Genomic DNA, 19,222 nt, shown 5'->3' on the forward strand with positions numbered 1-19,222 from the left:
TGACGGGAACTCCTGTAAGGGATTTCTTTTTCTGTTATTTTTTTGTTCTTATATTATTTTAAATTGAAGTATATATAATTGATTTACAATACTTCAGCTTTATAGCAAAGTGATTCAGCTATGTGTGTGTATTATTTTCCATTATAGTTTACTATAGATATTAAATACAGTTCCCTGTGCTATATAGTAGGTCCTTGTTGTTTTGTCTTATATATAGTAACATGTGTCTGTTAACCCCAAATTCCTAATTTATCCCTCCCCATCCCCCCCGGCATGGATTTTTAATTAAGTTTCATAGAGAAGTCAATGGATAGGCTTTAAAGTTAACTCACTTAAACTGAAGGCAGAACTTTGGGTTATGTATATTTCTGGGACAATAAATCCATAAGCTTTTTATCAGATTCTCAAGGACATTTGCCACCCCAAAAGGTGAAGAATGACAGATATAAATAAAAGCTTCAGGTAGCAGTTGTTTTCATCTAAAATCAAGAATAGAGTTTTACCATGAGGTTGTGGGTTCGATCCCTGGCCTTGCTTAGTGGGTTAAATATCCAGCACTGCCGTGAGTTGTAGTGTAGGTGGCAGATGCGGCTCCGATCTGGTGTTGCTGTGGTGTGGGCCAGCAGCTGTAGCTCCGATTGAACCCCTAGTCTGGGAACTTCCATATGCCGTGGGTGCAGCCCTAAAAAAAAAAAAAAAAAAAGCAAAATAAATAATAAAAGAATGGTGTGTTAAAAGCTAACTGTTCTCATGATATAAACTTTAAAATTTTATATTCATTATTTATAAAGTAGTAAAGAGATACTGCATGATTATGATACAACCTCTAAGGAGTAACAAAATCACCGCAGAAGTGAGCTAGGAGAAAAGACATCCAAAACAAATGCATGTCTGCATGTGTGGACAGAAACGCATTAGATCTAGTGGGTCCTTACAAACATATAACTAAGAAAAAGGCAACAAAAATGTCATTATTACCGTGGGAGAAATTCTTCACGTTCAGGTTTGTCTAGGGATTCGACAATATCTGCTGCTTCAATGTACAACTTAAAATAGAAGATAAAAACACAACTTAACCATGTAGAAAACTTAAATTGCTAGAAACAATAATTCTCTTCTGCAGTTATTTAACAATCATTAATAAAATGATAAAAATGCCAATTCAGAGTAAAATAGATTAAAAAGTATAATTTTTATTATACACTATACATTCCCCATATTCTTTCATTAAGACAATGGTTAAATCTGGAGGAACCATAAAAAGATGTAATTTGACTCATGTCATTTAGCCATCTTAAAAATGATATATTCTAATTTTAACAAACAAAAGGAAATTTCACCTCCATATCTATTTTTTATAACTACATAAAAACTCCAGAAGCTTCAATTTTAGCTATATTTAAATAAATAATCTGATTACTTTCATAAGAAAGTACCTAGTCTACCTTTTTTTCAATGTAGGTATATTATATGTCATTTATAATTACATACACTACAGAGGAAATGATCTAGGAAGTCACAATTTTAGCATTTAAAAACTATCAAATAGAATTAGTTTAAGTCAATTAAAAAAAGTCAAGTCTCTTGGAGTTCCTGTCGTGGTGTAGCGGAAACAATTCGACTGGGAACCATGAGGCTGCGGGTCTGATCCCTGGCTTCGCTCAGTGGGTTAAGGATCCGGCACTGCCGTGAGCTGTGGTATAGGTCACAGATGAGGCTCGGATCCTGCGTTGCTGTGGCTGTGACATACCTACAGCTCCGATTAGACCCTGGCCTGGGAACCTCCATATGCCTCGGGTGCGGCCCTATAGACAAAAAACAAAAGACAAAAAAAAAAGTCTCATTCTCATTTTCAGTAACCTATGTAACTAAATTTGAACACGACCATGAACACAAATAAATGTTATTTAATTACAGCAACACAGAATCTATATTAATAACATAATTTATATTCCCCATGGTGTTAAACTATATCTAAACCAGACTTTTACGAATGAATTTGTACTCTGTTAAAATAAACCAAATAATTTAGCAGCAAAATGGCATTTTAAATCTATAATAAAAATGATGAATTTTATAAATTTTAATTATCAAAACTAAATTTGAACTTTTTAAAACATTAAAAAAAGTGTTATATTGAAAATGTTTAAAGTTTTTCTTTTTCTCCATTTGACTTAATATCCTAAGTCCAAATAACTTAAGTGAAGGTGACTTTAGTTTACCTAGAAGAAAAATGTTAAGACAGGAATTTCTTTTTCCTTATGTTATTTTTTTAAAAATTATTATTTTAAATTGAAGAATAGTTGATTTACAAGGTTTCAGGTGTACAGCAAAGTGATTCAGCTATGGAAATACATATATATCTATTCTTTTTCAGATTCTTTTCCATTATAGGTTTTTTGGGTTTTTTTTGCCATTCTTGTGGCATGTGGAAGTTCTGGGACCAGGGATCAAACTTGTGCCACTGCAGTGACCTGATTCTCAATCTGCTAAGCCACCAGGGAACCCCTATTACAGGTTACTATAAGGTATTAAATATAGTTTCCTGTCCTATACAGCAAGTTTTTCAAAGAAGAAAGGGCCTAAAGACCATGCTTTGATATACTCTGCTAATTATTTCTTCTGACAAGAGAAAAAAGGGTTTTTCCATCTTGTGATATTTTTACCCTATATAGGTCTCAAACTTTTATCATTCCTATGTCTTTTATCTTTAGAAGTTTATACCTAGAAACCAGGGAATTTGAAAATTCATGATGCTAAAAGATTCCATGGACCAATTCAAGAACCCTGAAAGCTCCTGACTGCTAAGCTAATAGTCATGGAAACTATGAAGACAGAATATTCATTCTTTCATTCTTACACATGAAGGGACAACAACTCTGGGTTATATCCCAATACCCTCAACAAGTGACTTTGTCAGTTTTAATTACAGAAATTAAGTTTTGGTGACATATCACATTTAACTCATGTATCAAAAAATATTTAAGGTTGCCCTTATGTTGATTAATAGTATATATAATCAATAACAGACATTCATTATATGGGTAGATCATTCAACCTTAAGTATAAAAAAATACATTAAAATAGAGCACTAACCCACTGGCACAAAGGAGAGAACTTTCCTGTCACAGCTTTCAATACTTCTTGGCTGGCAAGACCTCCTACTGTTGCAGCAAGTGGGGGCAAAAAGCCCTGGGCAGTCCAAGAAAGCCAACGCACAATGTCATTATTTACCTCAGGCTGAAACACAAACCATGAAAGACAATCATCTTAACAGCAGTCACATTGTAAACTCAAAATTTCGACTCGATATGAAAATAACTATAGCTTAACTTCTAAAAAAGCCACTTAATTTCCCTACTAAATAGTTTTTAAGTCCTAAAAAAGTCCCAATCCCATAATAAAAGATCCAACTGCATGTTACTAGCCTAAGCAGTATTTCTCTTTATCAGTACCTGCCTATTGTTGCTTTTTAGTTCTTTACATTACACCTGGGCACAATTTAGAACTAACTGGATTATCTATCATTTATTGTTCTTATTAAAGAGCAGTTCTGTGATGTCAGACAGTATTTACAAACAACCAGAATTTCTAAAAACATGTTTTAAAGAAAACTATGGAAAAACCCTGAACCTAGATAAATGAAAATAAAAATAAAATGATTCATAAAAGATAAGGAAGCTATCATCTGTGCCTGAAGTGGTAATTAAAAAGTAAAACTGTAAAAAATGAGGCAATACATTGTTAGAAAAGGCACTTTAGGAAAAAAATTAAGAGAGTAATGGGACTTTGCATACTAATCTTATTAATGAGCCAATCACCACAAAGTTCTCATTACCATACTTAAAAACTAAAATGATGTTTATTAGTACTTTTTTTTTTGTCTTTTTAGGGCCACACCTGTGGTATATGGCAGTTCTCAGGCTAGGGGTTGAATCAGAGCTGTAGCCGCTGGCCTACACCACAGCCACAGCAACGCCAGACCTGAGCCAAGCTGTATCTGTGACCTACACCATGGCTCACGGCAACACCAGATCCTTCACCCACTGAGAGAGGCCAGGGATCGAACCTGCATCCTCATGGATATTAATCAGATTCATTTCTGGTAAGCCACAACAGGAACCCCTGTTTATTAGTAGTATTTTTAAGGAAACAATGGAGAACTGGATTTTGGAGCTATCATTTTAGCATTTTTTTTATTCAAGACAAAGCTCTTCATGAGCTCTGGCTTCTCTTTCTCTTCCTATTCTTTCAACATCAACTATAATCTTAACCAGGAATGTAAGTAAAGCTCAATTAATCTCCTGAAATCCTATTTAAAGTAACAGTACTTGTGCATTTAGAGGGAAGAAGGAAGGCTTTTATTACATTCTCAAAGAAATCTATGATATAAAAAGTTTGTTATGTGCTCACTATTCCACTCACTCCATTTCAATTTTTGATACTTCATTATTTTATAATCACCTAGCACTAAACTCAACTTGTACTACAATTTCATATAAGCTGTGCCAATTGTGAATATAGAGATACTGGTGGTAGCGATAATATTAAAAACAATGATAAGAATGCTAATAGGAGCAGGTAATTTGATTGAACATATACTCTGTGAGCTATATATTAAGTCTACATGTAATCTTTAAAATAATTCCAGGAAATATAATTTCTATCATACAAATTAGAAAACTAAAACTCTGAAAGCTTAATTTATTTCAGATTTTACTATGAGTAAGTGGTGAAAGCCAGGATCTGAACCCATAAAACCCAACTTCCCAGCTCTATTCTTACCATTAGTTTACACTATCTCTCAAGATTCTATATTGTCTAATAAACAGACTTCTCAATCTAGGGAATTTTTCATTACCCTAGGATAATGACTACATTCTAAATCGGAATTTCTCCAGTCTCCAAAAGAAAAAGATACATATTCACAAGAGAAATAAACCAGTGGCATGGCTTCAGCATTACTAAGAAACTGAAAATATATGAACTTCAAATTACCCGTAAATAGAAAAACAAATACTAAACCCCAACAGAACTATTTCTGGACTTCATATTGCCGCAAGCCTGAACAAAGAGCAGGAAGCATGTAACCACAGAAAAGAGAATGAAAGGCCTAACGTGACAAAGTACAGTCAAAATCATCCTGAGAAAAGAGAATGTTCCACACCAAGTGCAAAAAATACTGAACAGGTATGGTAGATCTCAGCAAACTTTTCTGAGATAATGATATAAATGGAAAGGGGGAGATATCCTTTGACAGAGAAGGCTAAAGAAGAGAGGAAGAGAGGAAGTTAAGTAGGATTTGGCAGAAATCAAGCAATCCACAAGATACTCAATACCTATCCACCTCTGGTCCACTCCCGTGGCATGTGGAACTTCCTGGGCCAGGGAACAAACCTGTGCCACAGCAGTGACTCAAGCCACAGTGGTGATAATGCTGGATCCTTAACCTGCTCAGCCACAAGGGAAACTCTAGATCCACCAAAATTTTTTTTTTTTAAATTAAAAAACAAACTGTCTATTGAAGAAATTCTTTTCAGTATTCTGAGAGAAGAAGAAAAGGGGCTCCAGATACAGAAATCTGAAAAAGCATCCAAAACCCTTACCCTGTGCAAAATATATGCAAAAAAAACCAGTTTACCAAACAAAGCTGATGTAAGAGGGAGGCAGGAAATTAGAAGCAAAACATTTCAGCTACTGAAAATTTCTCCCTCAAGCTAGAAGCAGAGTAAATCTGATTAATTACATATGTTCAACAAACACTTGGAGATGTGGATAAACAAACACAAAAAAAAACCCTACCTTGAATCAGAAATTTAACTAAGAGCCAAAATGATCCACTCCACCTTCCCAAAAGGGGATGAAAAAGTAAATATGATTCTATGAATCAACATAAGCTCAGGGATATACCTGAAAAAAGTGACCGAATTATCAACCTTGAGTTATAAACTGATAAAATATTAGACTTCACAGATGAAAAAATATACAGAAGAAAAAAAAATATATAGGGCCTCAAGGCAAAAAACAAGACCAGGTTACTTATAACAGTAATAAAAGTATGCTGGCATTTCTATTTCTCAACAAGATACAAAGAAATATACCAAGGAAGAAAGTAAGAGCCTTGAATTTTACTTTGAGCCAAGCTGCCTGTTTTTTCGTTTTCGTCTTTTTAGGGCCACACATGTGGCATATGAAGTTCTCAGGCTAGGAATTGAATCGGAGCTGTAGCTGCTGGCCTACCCAACAGCAACGGCAGATTGAGCTACGTCTGTGACCTACATCACAGCTCAGAGCAATGCCCTATCCTCAAACCACTTAGCGAGGCCAGGGATCAAACCCTCGTCCTCATGGATACTAGTTGGGATCATTACCCCTAAGCCATGACGGACACTCTTAAGCTGCCTTTCAAGTACAAAGGCTACAGAAAAAAAAATTGAAACATGTAAGAACTCAGTGAATACCAAAAATCTGAGCTTTTTCTAAGAAATACACCAGAGACCAAACTTTATTTCAAGCCTTATTATAAAGCTACAGCAATCAAGATAGACTTGTAACAGCAAAAGATTATCCTTTATCTGCTGAGCCACTAGGGAACGCCAGTTAGAAACAATCAATGGAAGATAATATTGAGTTCATAAAGAAACCCTATACATGTATGGTCAATAAATTTCTCACGAAGATGCCAAAAACACTGAATAAAGAACAATCTCTTTTCAATAAGTGGGCAAGAATTACTGGATATTCATTTACCAAAAAAAATTAACCTTGAGCTATACCTGGAAAGATAGAAAAAAATGAATTCATAAAAGTATAAAACTGTACACAAGTTTAAAAAGGTACAGTCATGTACAGGGATCTATACTTTGCATGATATATAAAAATGGCCTCATAAAACTATGAAACTTCTAGGAGAAAACACAGGGGAAAAACTATGATTTTGTATTTAAAAAGGTACAAACCACAGAAAAGAAAGTGATATAATGAACTTGATCAAAATTAAAAACTGCTGCTCTTCAAAAGACACTGTAATAAAATGAAGACATGGAGTTCCCGTCGTGGCGCAGTGGTTGGCGAATCCGACTAGGAACCATGAGGTTGCAGGTTCGGTCCCTGCCCTTGCTCAGTGGGTTAACGATCTGGCGTTGCCGTGAGCTGGGGTGTAGGTTGCAGACGCGGCTCGGATCCCGCATTGCTGTGGCTCTGGCGTAGGCTGGTGGCTACAGCTCTGATTCGACCCCTAGCCTGGGAACCTCCATATGCCGCGGGAGCGGCCCAAGAAATAGCAACAACAACAACAACAACAAAAAAGACAAAAGACAAAAAAAAAAAATGAAGACAACCCACCTTCTGGAACAGAGTATTTCTAAAACATGTGTCCAATAAAGGTCTGATTTAGAGAATATATGAAGAACTCTCTCAATCAACAAACAATTAAAAAAGGCAAAGTTTTGAAAAAGTGAAGATAAGTAACCTTGCCTATTGTCAGAGTCAGTAAGTGGCAAAACTAGGGATTTGAAGGATAAGAGAATATTAATATGTTACACAATTTCTGATGGCCATAACTTTGAATATTCACCTTCTCTTCCAAGGTTTCACATATAGACGTTGCTAATTTCAGAAGCTCCTTTGAATCTTGTTGGCACCTAGGATTCAAAACAAAGCACCTCAATTTCAATTTTCTCAATTGCTATAGATAGTATGTCATAGTCAAAATTAAAATTTAAGAAATATGTTAAAAGTGTGGAATTTTGCCAGCACGTAGCTCAAAGTGCTTACTGACTTATTTTCTCAATAATCCTTTCTTTTTTTCTTTTTCTTTTTTTTGCTGCTGTGTGCAGCAAGTTGATGTGGGATCTCAGTTCCCAGACCAAGGATTGAACACAGGATACAGCAGTGAAACCACTAGGCCACCAGGGAACTCCCAATAACTCCCAGATTTTTTATTTTAAAAACTATAGCTGTTAGGAGTTTTCTGGTGGCTCAGTGGGTTAAGAATCTGGTGTTGCCACTGCTGTGGCTCTGGTCTGATCCCTGGCCCCAGAGCTTCTGAATGCTACAGGTGTGGACAAAAAAGGAAAAACTGTAGCTTTTGCAGACTTCAAAATGGGAAAATTCTTTTAGGACCATACCTGTGGCATATGAAAGTCACCAGGCTAGAGGTCGAATCAGAGCTGTAGTTGTCGGCCTACGCCACAGACACACCCACATGGGATCCGAGCCTTGTGTGGGACCTGCACCACAGCTCACAGCAATGCTGGATCCTTAACTCACTGAGCAGGGCCAGGGATCGAATCTGAATCCTCATGGATACTAGTTGGGTTTGTTACTGCTGAGCCACAATGGGAACTCTGGAAAATTCTTGTTTAGTATAATTTCATTTTTATAAATTGATCTCTCCACTCCCACAAGAAAAAGAAAGTAGGTCAGAAGTGTTTATATAGTTTGGTGTATCTAGTGGTTATTACAATTAAAAGAGACTATTAGGTACACATTTTTTAATCTATAACTTCTGAAATACTGCTTTTACAAAGAAGAAAAAAGTTATTTCGAACAAAGAACATTACCCAATATTTGGCTTGCGACTATAGTTCTCCTGAAACTGGTCCAAAGCAAGCATGGCTGAGTGAATCTCTAAAGATGCCTATTAAGAACATTAAAGATTGGTCAATATTTACTGAGCGTATAATATGTGCCATGTACCACGCTAACACTTAAAAAAATTAATTTAATCATTACAATAAATGAGTTAGTATATCCTATTATTATCTTCATTTAACAGATGAATAAGGTGAGGCTTAGTTAACTTGACATCAAGGCCAGAAAGCTATACTTAACCAAGAGAACCAAGTTTCAATTCTGGGTGGTAGACTAGTTTTATTAGGTTATCCAAATGAAACAGAGTAAAATCAAATGAATAATAGCAACAAAATATCTGTATAAGATTACTGAATCCCTTTTCCTTTTCAACATTTACAAATTTGCAAGTTGTTAATATAATTCTTAACTTACCACAAACACATTCACTGCTAAAAAATTATATCTAGTGATTTTTAAAAAACAGAGTAAATGTTTACAAGGTTTTTTTGAGAAGAATTATATATTATATAAAACCCTACATTGTTCAGAGTATCTTTTAACAGGCCTATCATTATAATAGTTAAAATTCTTCCTATTATTCTAACATTCTCCATTATGTAAATTCTCATTTTTAATTCTTGGGAGTCAACTCTAGATATACAAATACAATCATTCTTTTATTTTTATTTTCATTTTTGTCTTTTTAGGGCTGCACCTGAGGCATATGAAGTTCCCAGGAGAGGGGTCAAACACAGCTCACGGCAATGCTGGATCCTTAACCCACTGAATGAGGCCAGGGATTGAACCCACATCCTCATGGATACTAGTCAGGTGTGTTAACTGCTGAGTCATGACAGGAACTCCCATACAATCTTTATTTTTAAAAATCTGATAGTCTGACAGAAAGATATATGGTTGCTCTGTTTTAACTTTATAATCTTCCAGTCCCCATCCCCCACTCTGCTGCTTCTTCAAATCTACAAATAAGTCTAGTGTTTATTTACCTCAGGTTTGCTAAAATCCGCAATAAGGCACTTTGGATGTTTTATCTGCTTCTCTAATGGTTCCTAAGAGAGAAAAACAAGCAAAACAAACAACAAATCCACTATTACTTTGGAGCAAGCAAGTAACTACTTGACAAACTATACAGAGAAGTAAAAGCAATGGCTCTCTCCTAAAGGTCTGAAATAAATAAAGTTGGGCTAATAATGTTTTAGCTGAAATAGAAAATAGCTACCATTCCCTGGTTAACCCATTTTATTATCATACCCTACTTTTTGTTAATGTTAAATGCAACTAGACAACCTGCTCTAATTATTAATTTTGGAAGAAATGGGGAAAACATCTGCATACTTGAAAACTCTATCATTAAGAACTATCACATTTTTCTGATAACAAGCTATCAAGACTTGTTATGACCGATATGACTTGAATAAATACCTCGTTAGAATTTTCTATGGAAAGCAAAGAACACACAAAGGCCCAAAAATCCAACCCAACAACCAACCAATTTCTCCAATCAAAACAAATTCATTCTGAAATTTACTTGAGGCATAAACTGAAGCATCATTAAAAACTGGGGACAAGGAGTTCCCATTGTGGCTCAGCAAGTTAAGAATCCAACTAGTATCCATGAGGATGCAGGTTCTATCCCTGGCCTCATTGAGTGGGTTAAGAATCCGGTGTTGCTGTGAATTGTGGTGCAGGTCACAGATGCGGCTTGGATTTGATGTGGCTGTGGCTGTAGCACAGGCTGGCAGCTGCAGCTCTGATTCAACCCCTAGCCTGGAAACTTCCATATGCCGCAGGGGCGGCCTTAAAAAAACAAAACAAAACTGGGGACTGTGGCAAGAGCAAGTAATGCAGGGGCAGATTTGAATAGCTGGAGCGTTTTAATCTGTTGTTTTGAACAAAACTTCGTAGAGGACTTTATCTAATAACTGTTCTGGGGAGTTCCCTTGCAGTGCAACAGGTTATGGATCCAGTGTTGTCTCTGCAGAGTCTTGGGTCACTGCTATGGCATGAATTTGATCCCTGGCCTGGGAACTTTCATAGGATGCAGACACAACCAAAAAAAAGAAATTGACCTGGGAAAGAAAAGGCAATCAAGGAGTTCCTGCTATGGCACAGTGGGTTAAAAACCTGACAGCAGTGACTTGGGTTGGTGAAGAGGTGCAGGTTTGAGCCCTGGCCCAGCATGGTGGGTTAAATGATCAGGCACTGTTGCAGCTACAGATTCAGTCTCTAGCCTGGGAACTTCCATATGCCATGGATGTGACCATTAAAAAAAAAAAAAAGTGGCAATCAAGTTCTTGATAACTTGTAAGAAAAAACAGAGCTATATTAGACAGCTTATACTGAGAAGTAGCCTAAGGATTTAAGCAGCAGGAGGCTCCTTAGAACCTTGATATAAGTAACCTCTACATTCTCTTTAAACATATGTGCACATTTCCAACATAAAATTCAAAAAGTTAGATTTAAATACCTGGATTAACAAGTATGGTAAAAGAAATATTCTCTTACTTAAAAAAATGTAAATAATTCAATAATAAAACAAAACATACCCTAAATCAATGCTTGTTTAATCTTTCAAATATGTATTAGTTATAGCTTTTGTCTTAGGAAGTAATTATAAGAAGTATGATCAGCTCTTTGATGACTCAGAAAGGTGTACTTCCTTTGAGGTAACTTATATATCTCAATTATATGAGTTGGTATTGCAGCTATAATCTTTTTTTGATATCAGTTTATTTCCACAGATCAATTCTGTTTTCCTCAAAGGAGGTATACAAATTAAAAAACAAAATCCGTTCAGCCTTTGAATTAACTGGTTAACTGAGCATTTATTTTATTTCTTTTTTCTCTTCTGCCATTCTTCCGCAAAGAAATATTTTTTAAGCAGAAAAAAATTACTTACAAAGCAAAATGTTTTAGGAGTCTTAACTTGAACAGCGATGCCTCCATGTAAATAAGGTTCCAGCCCTGTAGTATCACCAATGCTAAAAGAAAATGGTGATATCACTAAAAGGAGAAAAAAAGAAAAAACCATTAAATACTGATATGAGTATTAAAAATTGAAGGCTTATCATAAAGATGTCCATTTTCTCTAAAGCACAAAATTAAGAAGATCACAGTCAAATCTTTTGTTTGGGGGTGGGCAGAAGTACGGGGAGCTAGACAGATTATTTTTCCAATATGAATATAAGGACTTAAGCAAAAATAGCCAAGAAAACTTGGAAGGGAAAAAAAGGAATGAGAAGTACTTATTATTAGATATTAACATACTCTATAAAGCCTCAATAATGAATACACTGGGATTTTGGCAGGAGCAGATAGGCGAATGGAACAGACCAGAGAATTCAGAATAGACCCAGAAGAGAGACAACTAAGGTGGCAACTCAAACCAGTGAAGAAGAGATAAGGTTATTTGATAAATCTTTTGGAAAAAGAGACATCTGGCATATTATTCCGAATAAATAAAAGTTTTAAATGGCAAAAAAGGTGCCAAAAATCATGCAAAAAAAATTTCTTTAGAACTCTGTAGTAAGGAAGGTTTTTCTAATTATGACTCAAAATAAAAGCAATAAAAGAAAAAAATGAAAAATTTGACATTAAATACACACAGTAAACACCACCCCAAGCAAAATCAAATGCCAAACCAGAAAAAATATGTGACTCATAAACAAACAAATAAACAAAAAGAACCTCAGCAAATATACTGTATATATTAGGAGTTCTGGGGAATGGTTATGAAAATGTTTAACAACTCAGCAAGAAAATGGGCAAAGGACAAATGATTCACATTAAAGGAAAAAGAAACAGCTCTAAAACTTAAGATACTTAATCTCATCCTATATATGTAAAATGCAAATTAAAATTATACTATATTATTTTCAATCATACCATGAACTACTATGAGCCATAAAGGGAAAAAAAAAAAAAAGACTGTTCTGCAATTACTGATGTGAAAAGACCATCTAGATGTTTCATTTTTTGTTTATTTTTTAAGATATTTCACTTAATGAAAAGGCAAAGGATAGCTTTATGCTTAATATGCTATCTTGTGCATAAAAATGCATATGGAAACCTTGGACATACCAAAAACTAAGAACAGTAAGAACAAGTGGGAGCCAAAAGCGGGTAGAAAAGTTTTCACTTATCTGCCTTCTACTATTTTTGAACCATTTGCTTATTCAAAAAATTAAATAAACAAGCCTTATATATTAGATAGAAAATGTCGGCAGGGCACATATAAACATAAACGCTGTTACTTCTAGAGTGGAGGGATGGTCTGAAATAGTACTCACTTCTAACTCTACTTAAACATACATGTGTATCTAGCATAAGCATATATAATTTGGGCTTTAAAAATGTTTTCAAATGACAGAAAATAACTTTAGGGGGTAAGTATTAATTAATAAATGTTAAGGAAAAAGTTTCATAAACAGCTACTCTATTTAAATATTCTCTATCTGGCCAAAGAATTCTGGGTACAAAATGTTTGTTTTCTTCAGTTTCATTTTATGGTATCCAGTGGCTCCTCCTTTTATATATAGCCTCAAGATTCAGGTCCAGCACCACAATCCACCATTGACTGCAGGGACCTCAAAACTATAAAGGATAAACCTAATCAGATGAGTCAATTTTTGCAGAAACAGATACAAATTCTTTAAAATCAATTAGAACCTGTATTTTACATATTAATATATTTAGTCTGGGAAACAAGATCCAATAGTTTTGCTACCAAAGGTTCTTAAATATAGATCCTAAGTTGTTTTTTGTTTTAAAGAGTTCATAACAGGGATGGATTTTTTTTCTCTCCTAAGGATCCATTTTGTAGTCATTAAAAGGAAAAGCAATCCATTTATTAGTGTATACACTAACCATATAATTATACTTTCAAATACCCTAAAGATAGAATTACTCTCAGCTGAACAGGTGTGAACATGCTGTCTCTTGGTTACAAGATGTCTAGCAGCGTCTTTAACTCTTCTCAACATGGCTGGAGGTAAGTCACAAACTATGCAGACTAATGCTGCTATAAATTTATTATCTTCAACTTCAAATGGGCCCTAAATGAAGTATGATAATTTTTCTATTTTTAAAAAATGCTTACTCTCCTCAAGTCTCTGGCCTTGACATCTTGCCTCTGACCTTTGGATCATGATCTCATCTGAGTCCACTAACAAAACAGATTCCTGCAACTTCTTGCCAATAAACCCACAAACCTGCCTGCAGTCAATCCTTCCACCCCTTTTATCCAAGCCATTGAACACAGACATGTATCTTCACCTAACACTTCTCTGTCATCTCACCCGAAGAGCCTAGACATGCTCATTATCTTCCCTCCCAGACCTGCTCCCCTTCTTGCACTCCCTCAGGAGTGAATAAATGTAAGTTGCCAGAATCTTCACTCGCCCTACTATATGAGATAACAAAGTTTCCTCCTTGTCTTTTTTTTTTTTAAACAGCCATCCCTGCAGAATATGGAAGTTCCCAGGCCAGGGATTGAATCCAAGCTGGAACTCTGACCTGTGCCACAGGTGCAGCAACCCAGATCCTTAACCCACTGTGCCAGAGTGGGAACTCCTTGTCTTAAGATTTTGCTATCTCACCTCCCACTGCCAGCCCTGCTATATTATATCTTGTATATGTTATCTATATCTTTATTATATCCAGTTCCTTGAATTCTGCCTTGCTTCTTACTGTCTGTCTCTGCACAGAATATTCTTTTCACCACCTTCCTAAACCAAATTTTAATCAAGACACCCTGTCCCCACTGTTGCTACACCAAGTAGGTTTCCTTGCTCAGCTCAGAATTCCTAAAATGCATTTTCTCTTTTTACACCATCATTGCTTGAAGTTAAAATCTCCTTACTTGAACTGGATTTTTTTTTGAGGCCAAGAACTGGATCATGTCTGTCTGAGTTGATGGTGTGTTCTCAACACTGAGTATAGTGTCTGAACAATAAATGTGCTGAACAATGAATAAGTATATATAAATTAGTAAAACACATAAACTTACCAGTTATTTGTTGTGTAGATCCATTTAAGCCTGTCATTCCATTAATTTCTCGAAATGTTAGGAATTGTCCTGTTTCAAGTTTGTGAGGATGATTTTCAAGGCAAGTGACAATGCCAGGGTTAGCCTAAAAATAAGAGTAATCTACTAAAAACCAAGTTCATGTATTCCTTTTTTGTACAAATCCCAAATCCTACACAAAAATGACCATGTTTTCACAAAATTCTCAAAACAACAAAATTCCAAGCCATTCTTCTCCTTCTATAGTAAAAACAAGGATTTAAAGAACTATCACAAAAGAGTGACAAAATTATCATTTTATTAAGAATGCTAAAAATACAATTTCTATGTTTGGGGGGAAATAGAGATCCCTCAAAAGAGTTCAAATATTCATATACTGGAGTTCCGACTGTGGTTCAGTGGAAAAGAATTTGACTAGTATCCATGAGGACACAGATTCGATCCCTGGCCTTGTTCAGGGCGTTAAAGATCTGGTATTGCCATGAGCTGTGGTATAGGTCACAGACACGGCTCAGATCTGGTATTGCTGTGGCTGTGGCATAGGCCAGTGGCTATAGCTCCGATTCGACCTCTAGCCTGGGCAATTCCATATGCTGTGGGTGCAGCCTTAAAAAAAGACAAAAAAAAATATTTCATGTACCGAGAGCTTCTTGAGACTTACAAAAACCATTAGAAATAATTAAATATAAGTTCTAAAGTCATTTATGAAAGACTCTGTGTACATAAAAGATGAGTATAACTTTGAAGACGAGAGAAATATAAGGGTGAAGGACAGAGATTTAAAGCTAGGAAAGTGGTAGTTTTAAGCTTGTCCAATACCTTAAAGCAAAGAAATATTATGTGGTCCCTCTTATCAGGATAAAAATAGGAAGAAATTGGCTTATCTCAACTAAGAAGATAGATGTGATAGGTCAAATAACTGGAAATTTTCTAGTTGTGCATAATTAAAAAAAGTTGCTTGAATAAGGCAATAATATTTTAATTTATATAAAAGCTAATGGAATTAAAATTCTTTTTCATAACTATAAAGATCCTAAAAATTATCTCGGTGCTGAATAATTTGAGAAATATAATTATGATCACAAACATATAGATAAAATTAATGTAATGTGGGTTTACTAATACCTCAAGAAGAATAGAATTCATAAGGAGAATTTGCAGATAAGCTAAAGGGGAACATTTATGATATTTTCTAACCCTTTATGGATATCTCCATATTCCCAGCATTATTCAATTAAAAAAAAAATCTTTTTTTTTTTTTTTTGCTTTTTAGGGGTGTACCCACGGCATATGGAGGTTCCCAGGATAGGGGTCAAATGGGAGCTATAGCTGCCAGCCTACACCACAGCCACAGCAATGCAGGATCCGAGCTGCATCTGTGACCTACACCGCAGCTCATAGCAATGCCGGATCCTTAACCCATTGAGCAAGGCCAGGGCTCAAACCTGCAACCTCATGGTTCCTAGTTGGAACTCCCAATAAAAGAAAATATAAATGCAATATGAGGTCCCTTGAAGCTATGATATTCTGAGGGACAAACTAACAGTAATTAGAGAAGGTAAAAGGCTGAACAATAAACCATTCTGTAAGCACAGAGATACACAAAATAATTTTTCAATGAATTTTTCTTAAAAAGGGATGAGAAAGGCAACATTACATTGGATTTAAAATAAAGCATGAAGATAGAAGGACAAATACTATTAGGTCAAAGTATATTATCATTTCCTTATATTTGGTTTCTTTTTAACTTTAATGCAAAGTTGACTATAAAGAATGCAAATAAAGTTAACGATTTAGGCTAAAAAGGGTAGTAAAAATAGATCATAATAATTTCCCCAATTCTTTTAAGGAATAAAAAATTAAGCTTGCATGTTATTAAGAGAACATGCTTAGAAAACCTTTTTGTTTTGAAGGTAAATTATTAAGCCTTAAACTTTTTTTCTTCTCCAAATAATGTTTTAGAAGCAAAAATCAGAAACGCTTTTGTCTATGATGTATCCATCTTCCTGAAGTCAGAGTGTTGAGCTAAGTGACTCAGGACTTACCTAGTACATCTACAATCTGATACAAATAGTTCAGTATATAACTCAGGTCCCAAAACAACATGACATAAAACAAAATAACTAATCTATCAATTATTAAATAATGATACAAGGAATCTAGAACATGCTTTTAATATCCCAACCTTAAACAAATAAAAGATAGTATTGCCTATTACAATATTTTGCTAATATAGCCTTTAAAAAATTTTTCACATTAAAAAAAATCAATCATATTCATATACAATAATATACATATATGATCATACTTGCGTTATATTTGAAATGAAAATTTCTTTTGGTTCTTCTCCTGTTGTATCTAGAACTTCAAATTCATCACCAAAATCACAAAACAACCGTGACCAAACTCCATGTACATCTGCACAGATGAACTGTGAAATGACAAAAACAAGTTCAAACTTATATATTTATACAAGGAAAAAAAAAGCTTAACTATCTTAGGCTCCTTTGTGACAACTGTAATTATAATTAAGCATTGAGATATAAAATAATCACAAATAGGATAAATTATTTACTTGTAAACTGGTTTCAAAATCAAGGATTTTGGTATTTGGGACTGGATATCTAGTGTTTTAAAATTAGAAGCAACAGGAGTTCCCATTGTGGCTCAGTGGTTAACGAATCCGACTAGGAACCATGAGGTTGCAGGTTTGATCCCTGGCCTTGCTCAGTGGGTTAAGGATCCGGTGTTACCGTCAGCTGTGGTATAGGCTGCAGACACAGTTCAGATCTGGCGTTGCTGTAGCTCTGGCGTAGGCCGGCGGCTACAGCTCCGATTCGACCCCTAGCCTGGGAGCCTCCATATGCCTTAGGAGCGGCCCAAGAAATGGCAAAAAGACAAAAAATAAATAAATAAAATAAAATTAGAAGCAACATTGGCACATCATCATTATACATTTCTATAACTTTTAAATAACAAAAATTTCTGCCAAGCACAGTATATAAGAAACAGCTATCTTGGTTTAATAGTCTAGCAATGAATTCCTAGTTTTCATTTTAGAAAAGGAGAACAGAGTCCATTCACCAAAAGCAGTAGAGTTCTTTTTTAAAAAATTATAGTTGACTTACAATGTTGTGCCAATTTCTGCTTGACAGCAAAGTGGCTCAGTTATACATATATGTATACATTCTTTTTAAACATTATTTTCCATCACAGGCTATCCCAGGAGACTGGATATAGTTTCCTGTGCTACATAACAGGAACCTTGTCTATCCATTCTAAATGTGCAAAAGCCATAGAGTTAATAGAAAATGAAACAGAGCTAAAAAGGCTGAATAGGGTCAACAGAAAAGGGGCTGAGGAACCAACAATGCACACTGAAGTCAAGAAAGATAAAAATCACATAAACACAATCATAAGTGTTTTCTGAAAGTGATTTTCATAACACATAACACAATATTACTATACTGTTATTTTTTTAAATTGATAATAAAAAAATTTTTAATCTGTAATACATATGATCCTGTAAAAGTGTTATTTTTCTAACAAAAACTAAAGTCTCTTCATATTTGGGTATAAGAATGTATCCCATGAAAATGATTTCTACCATCTATTACATGAGGTAGTGAAACCACTAAAAGCAGATTATTTGCTACTTGATTATGCACTCCCTTAACTGTCAAAATGTGGGTACCTATTATATTTTTTTTTATGAGATAAAGCTGAGAACCTTAGAAGCTTTTTTTTAAGTTTAAAAGCTGCAAACTCAAGGACGATTTCTTTCTTTGCAAAATAACTTTAAAGTATGAATATGTGTATCAATCACATAAACAGAGATTTGTTTATAACCTAGCATAATTATTGTTAAACTTCTGTGTCCTTTTCTAAGTTTACTGACAACTCTGTATCTTGTTCATCTGCTTGATTTAAATCATGAACCAGAACACAAAAGTTCTATGAAGTTTAAATAAGCTATGTAAATAACCACAATCCAAAAACTTTCAGCACACCTATTTTATATAGTATGATGATGGCTTAGTGCCTATCTCGAAGGAACAAAGGACCCCATGAAATACATGGAATTAGTAATAATGTATTCAGTTACAGGGGATGAATGGTGATTTTTTTCCTATCTAAAACTCTTTCCAGTCTTCTCGATGTCATCATGACTCACCTAATTACTCTGGACAAAAATCTAATAGTCATTCTTGATAATATTTTCCCTCATGCCTCTCATCCATTTTCACTTTTTAGCCTTTTTTTTTTTTAAACAAAGAAATAACTCAAATTCACTGACTTCTCATAATCTCTACTCCCACTTCTTTCCTGCACCTCTCACTTGGACTGCTTACGGCAGTCCTAAAAGGTCTAGTCAACTCAACTCTACTCTTAGAATTCAAAAGTTCTTTTTTGGTTTTACGATCACTTGATAGTCTCAAAAATTATTGACAACACAAAGAACTTTTGCTCATATGGGTTGTATACACTAATTTTTACTGTGCTAGAAAAATTAAAACCAAGAAACATTTAAAATACAAGAACATCACACACATTCCATTAGCTGTCCGAGCAATGGTATCACCATCCTTAATGCAGACTGGG

General features: G+C 34.9%; 1 protein-coding gene across 1 annotated transcript in view; it reads right to left on the reverse strand.

Moving 5' to 3' along the window:
* UBA6 (ubiquitin like modifier activating enzyme 6) overlaps nt 1–19,222 on the reverse strand; it is an 88,549-nt gene that overhangs the window by 39,381 nt on the left and 29,946 nt on the right. Inside the window, 8 exon segments of the mRNA XM_047798815.1 lie at nt 979–1,046; nt 3,097–3,240; nt 7,577–7,643; nt 8,565–8,641; nt 9,582–9,644; nt 11,495–11,598; nt 14,603–14,726; nt 16,929–17,051. Coding sequence (XP_047654771.1) covers nt 979–1,046; nt 3,097–3,240; nt 7,577–7,643; nt 8,565–8,641; nt 9,582–9,644; nt 11,495–11,598; nt 14,603–14,726; nt 16,929–17,051 — 770 coding nt within the window.

Source organism: Phacochoerus africanus, chromosome 10, assembly GCF_016906955.1.
Source record: "Phacochoerus africanus isolate WHEZ1 chromosome 10, ROS_Pafr_v1, whole genome shotgun sequence".
NCBI lineage: Eukaryota > Metazoa > Chordata > Mammalia > Artiodactyla > Suidae > Phacochoerus > Phacochoerus africanus.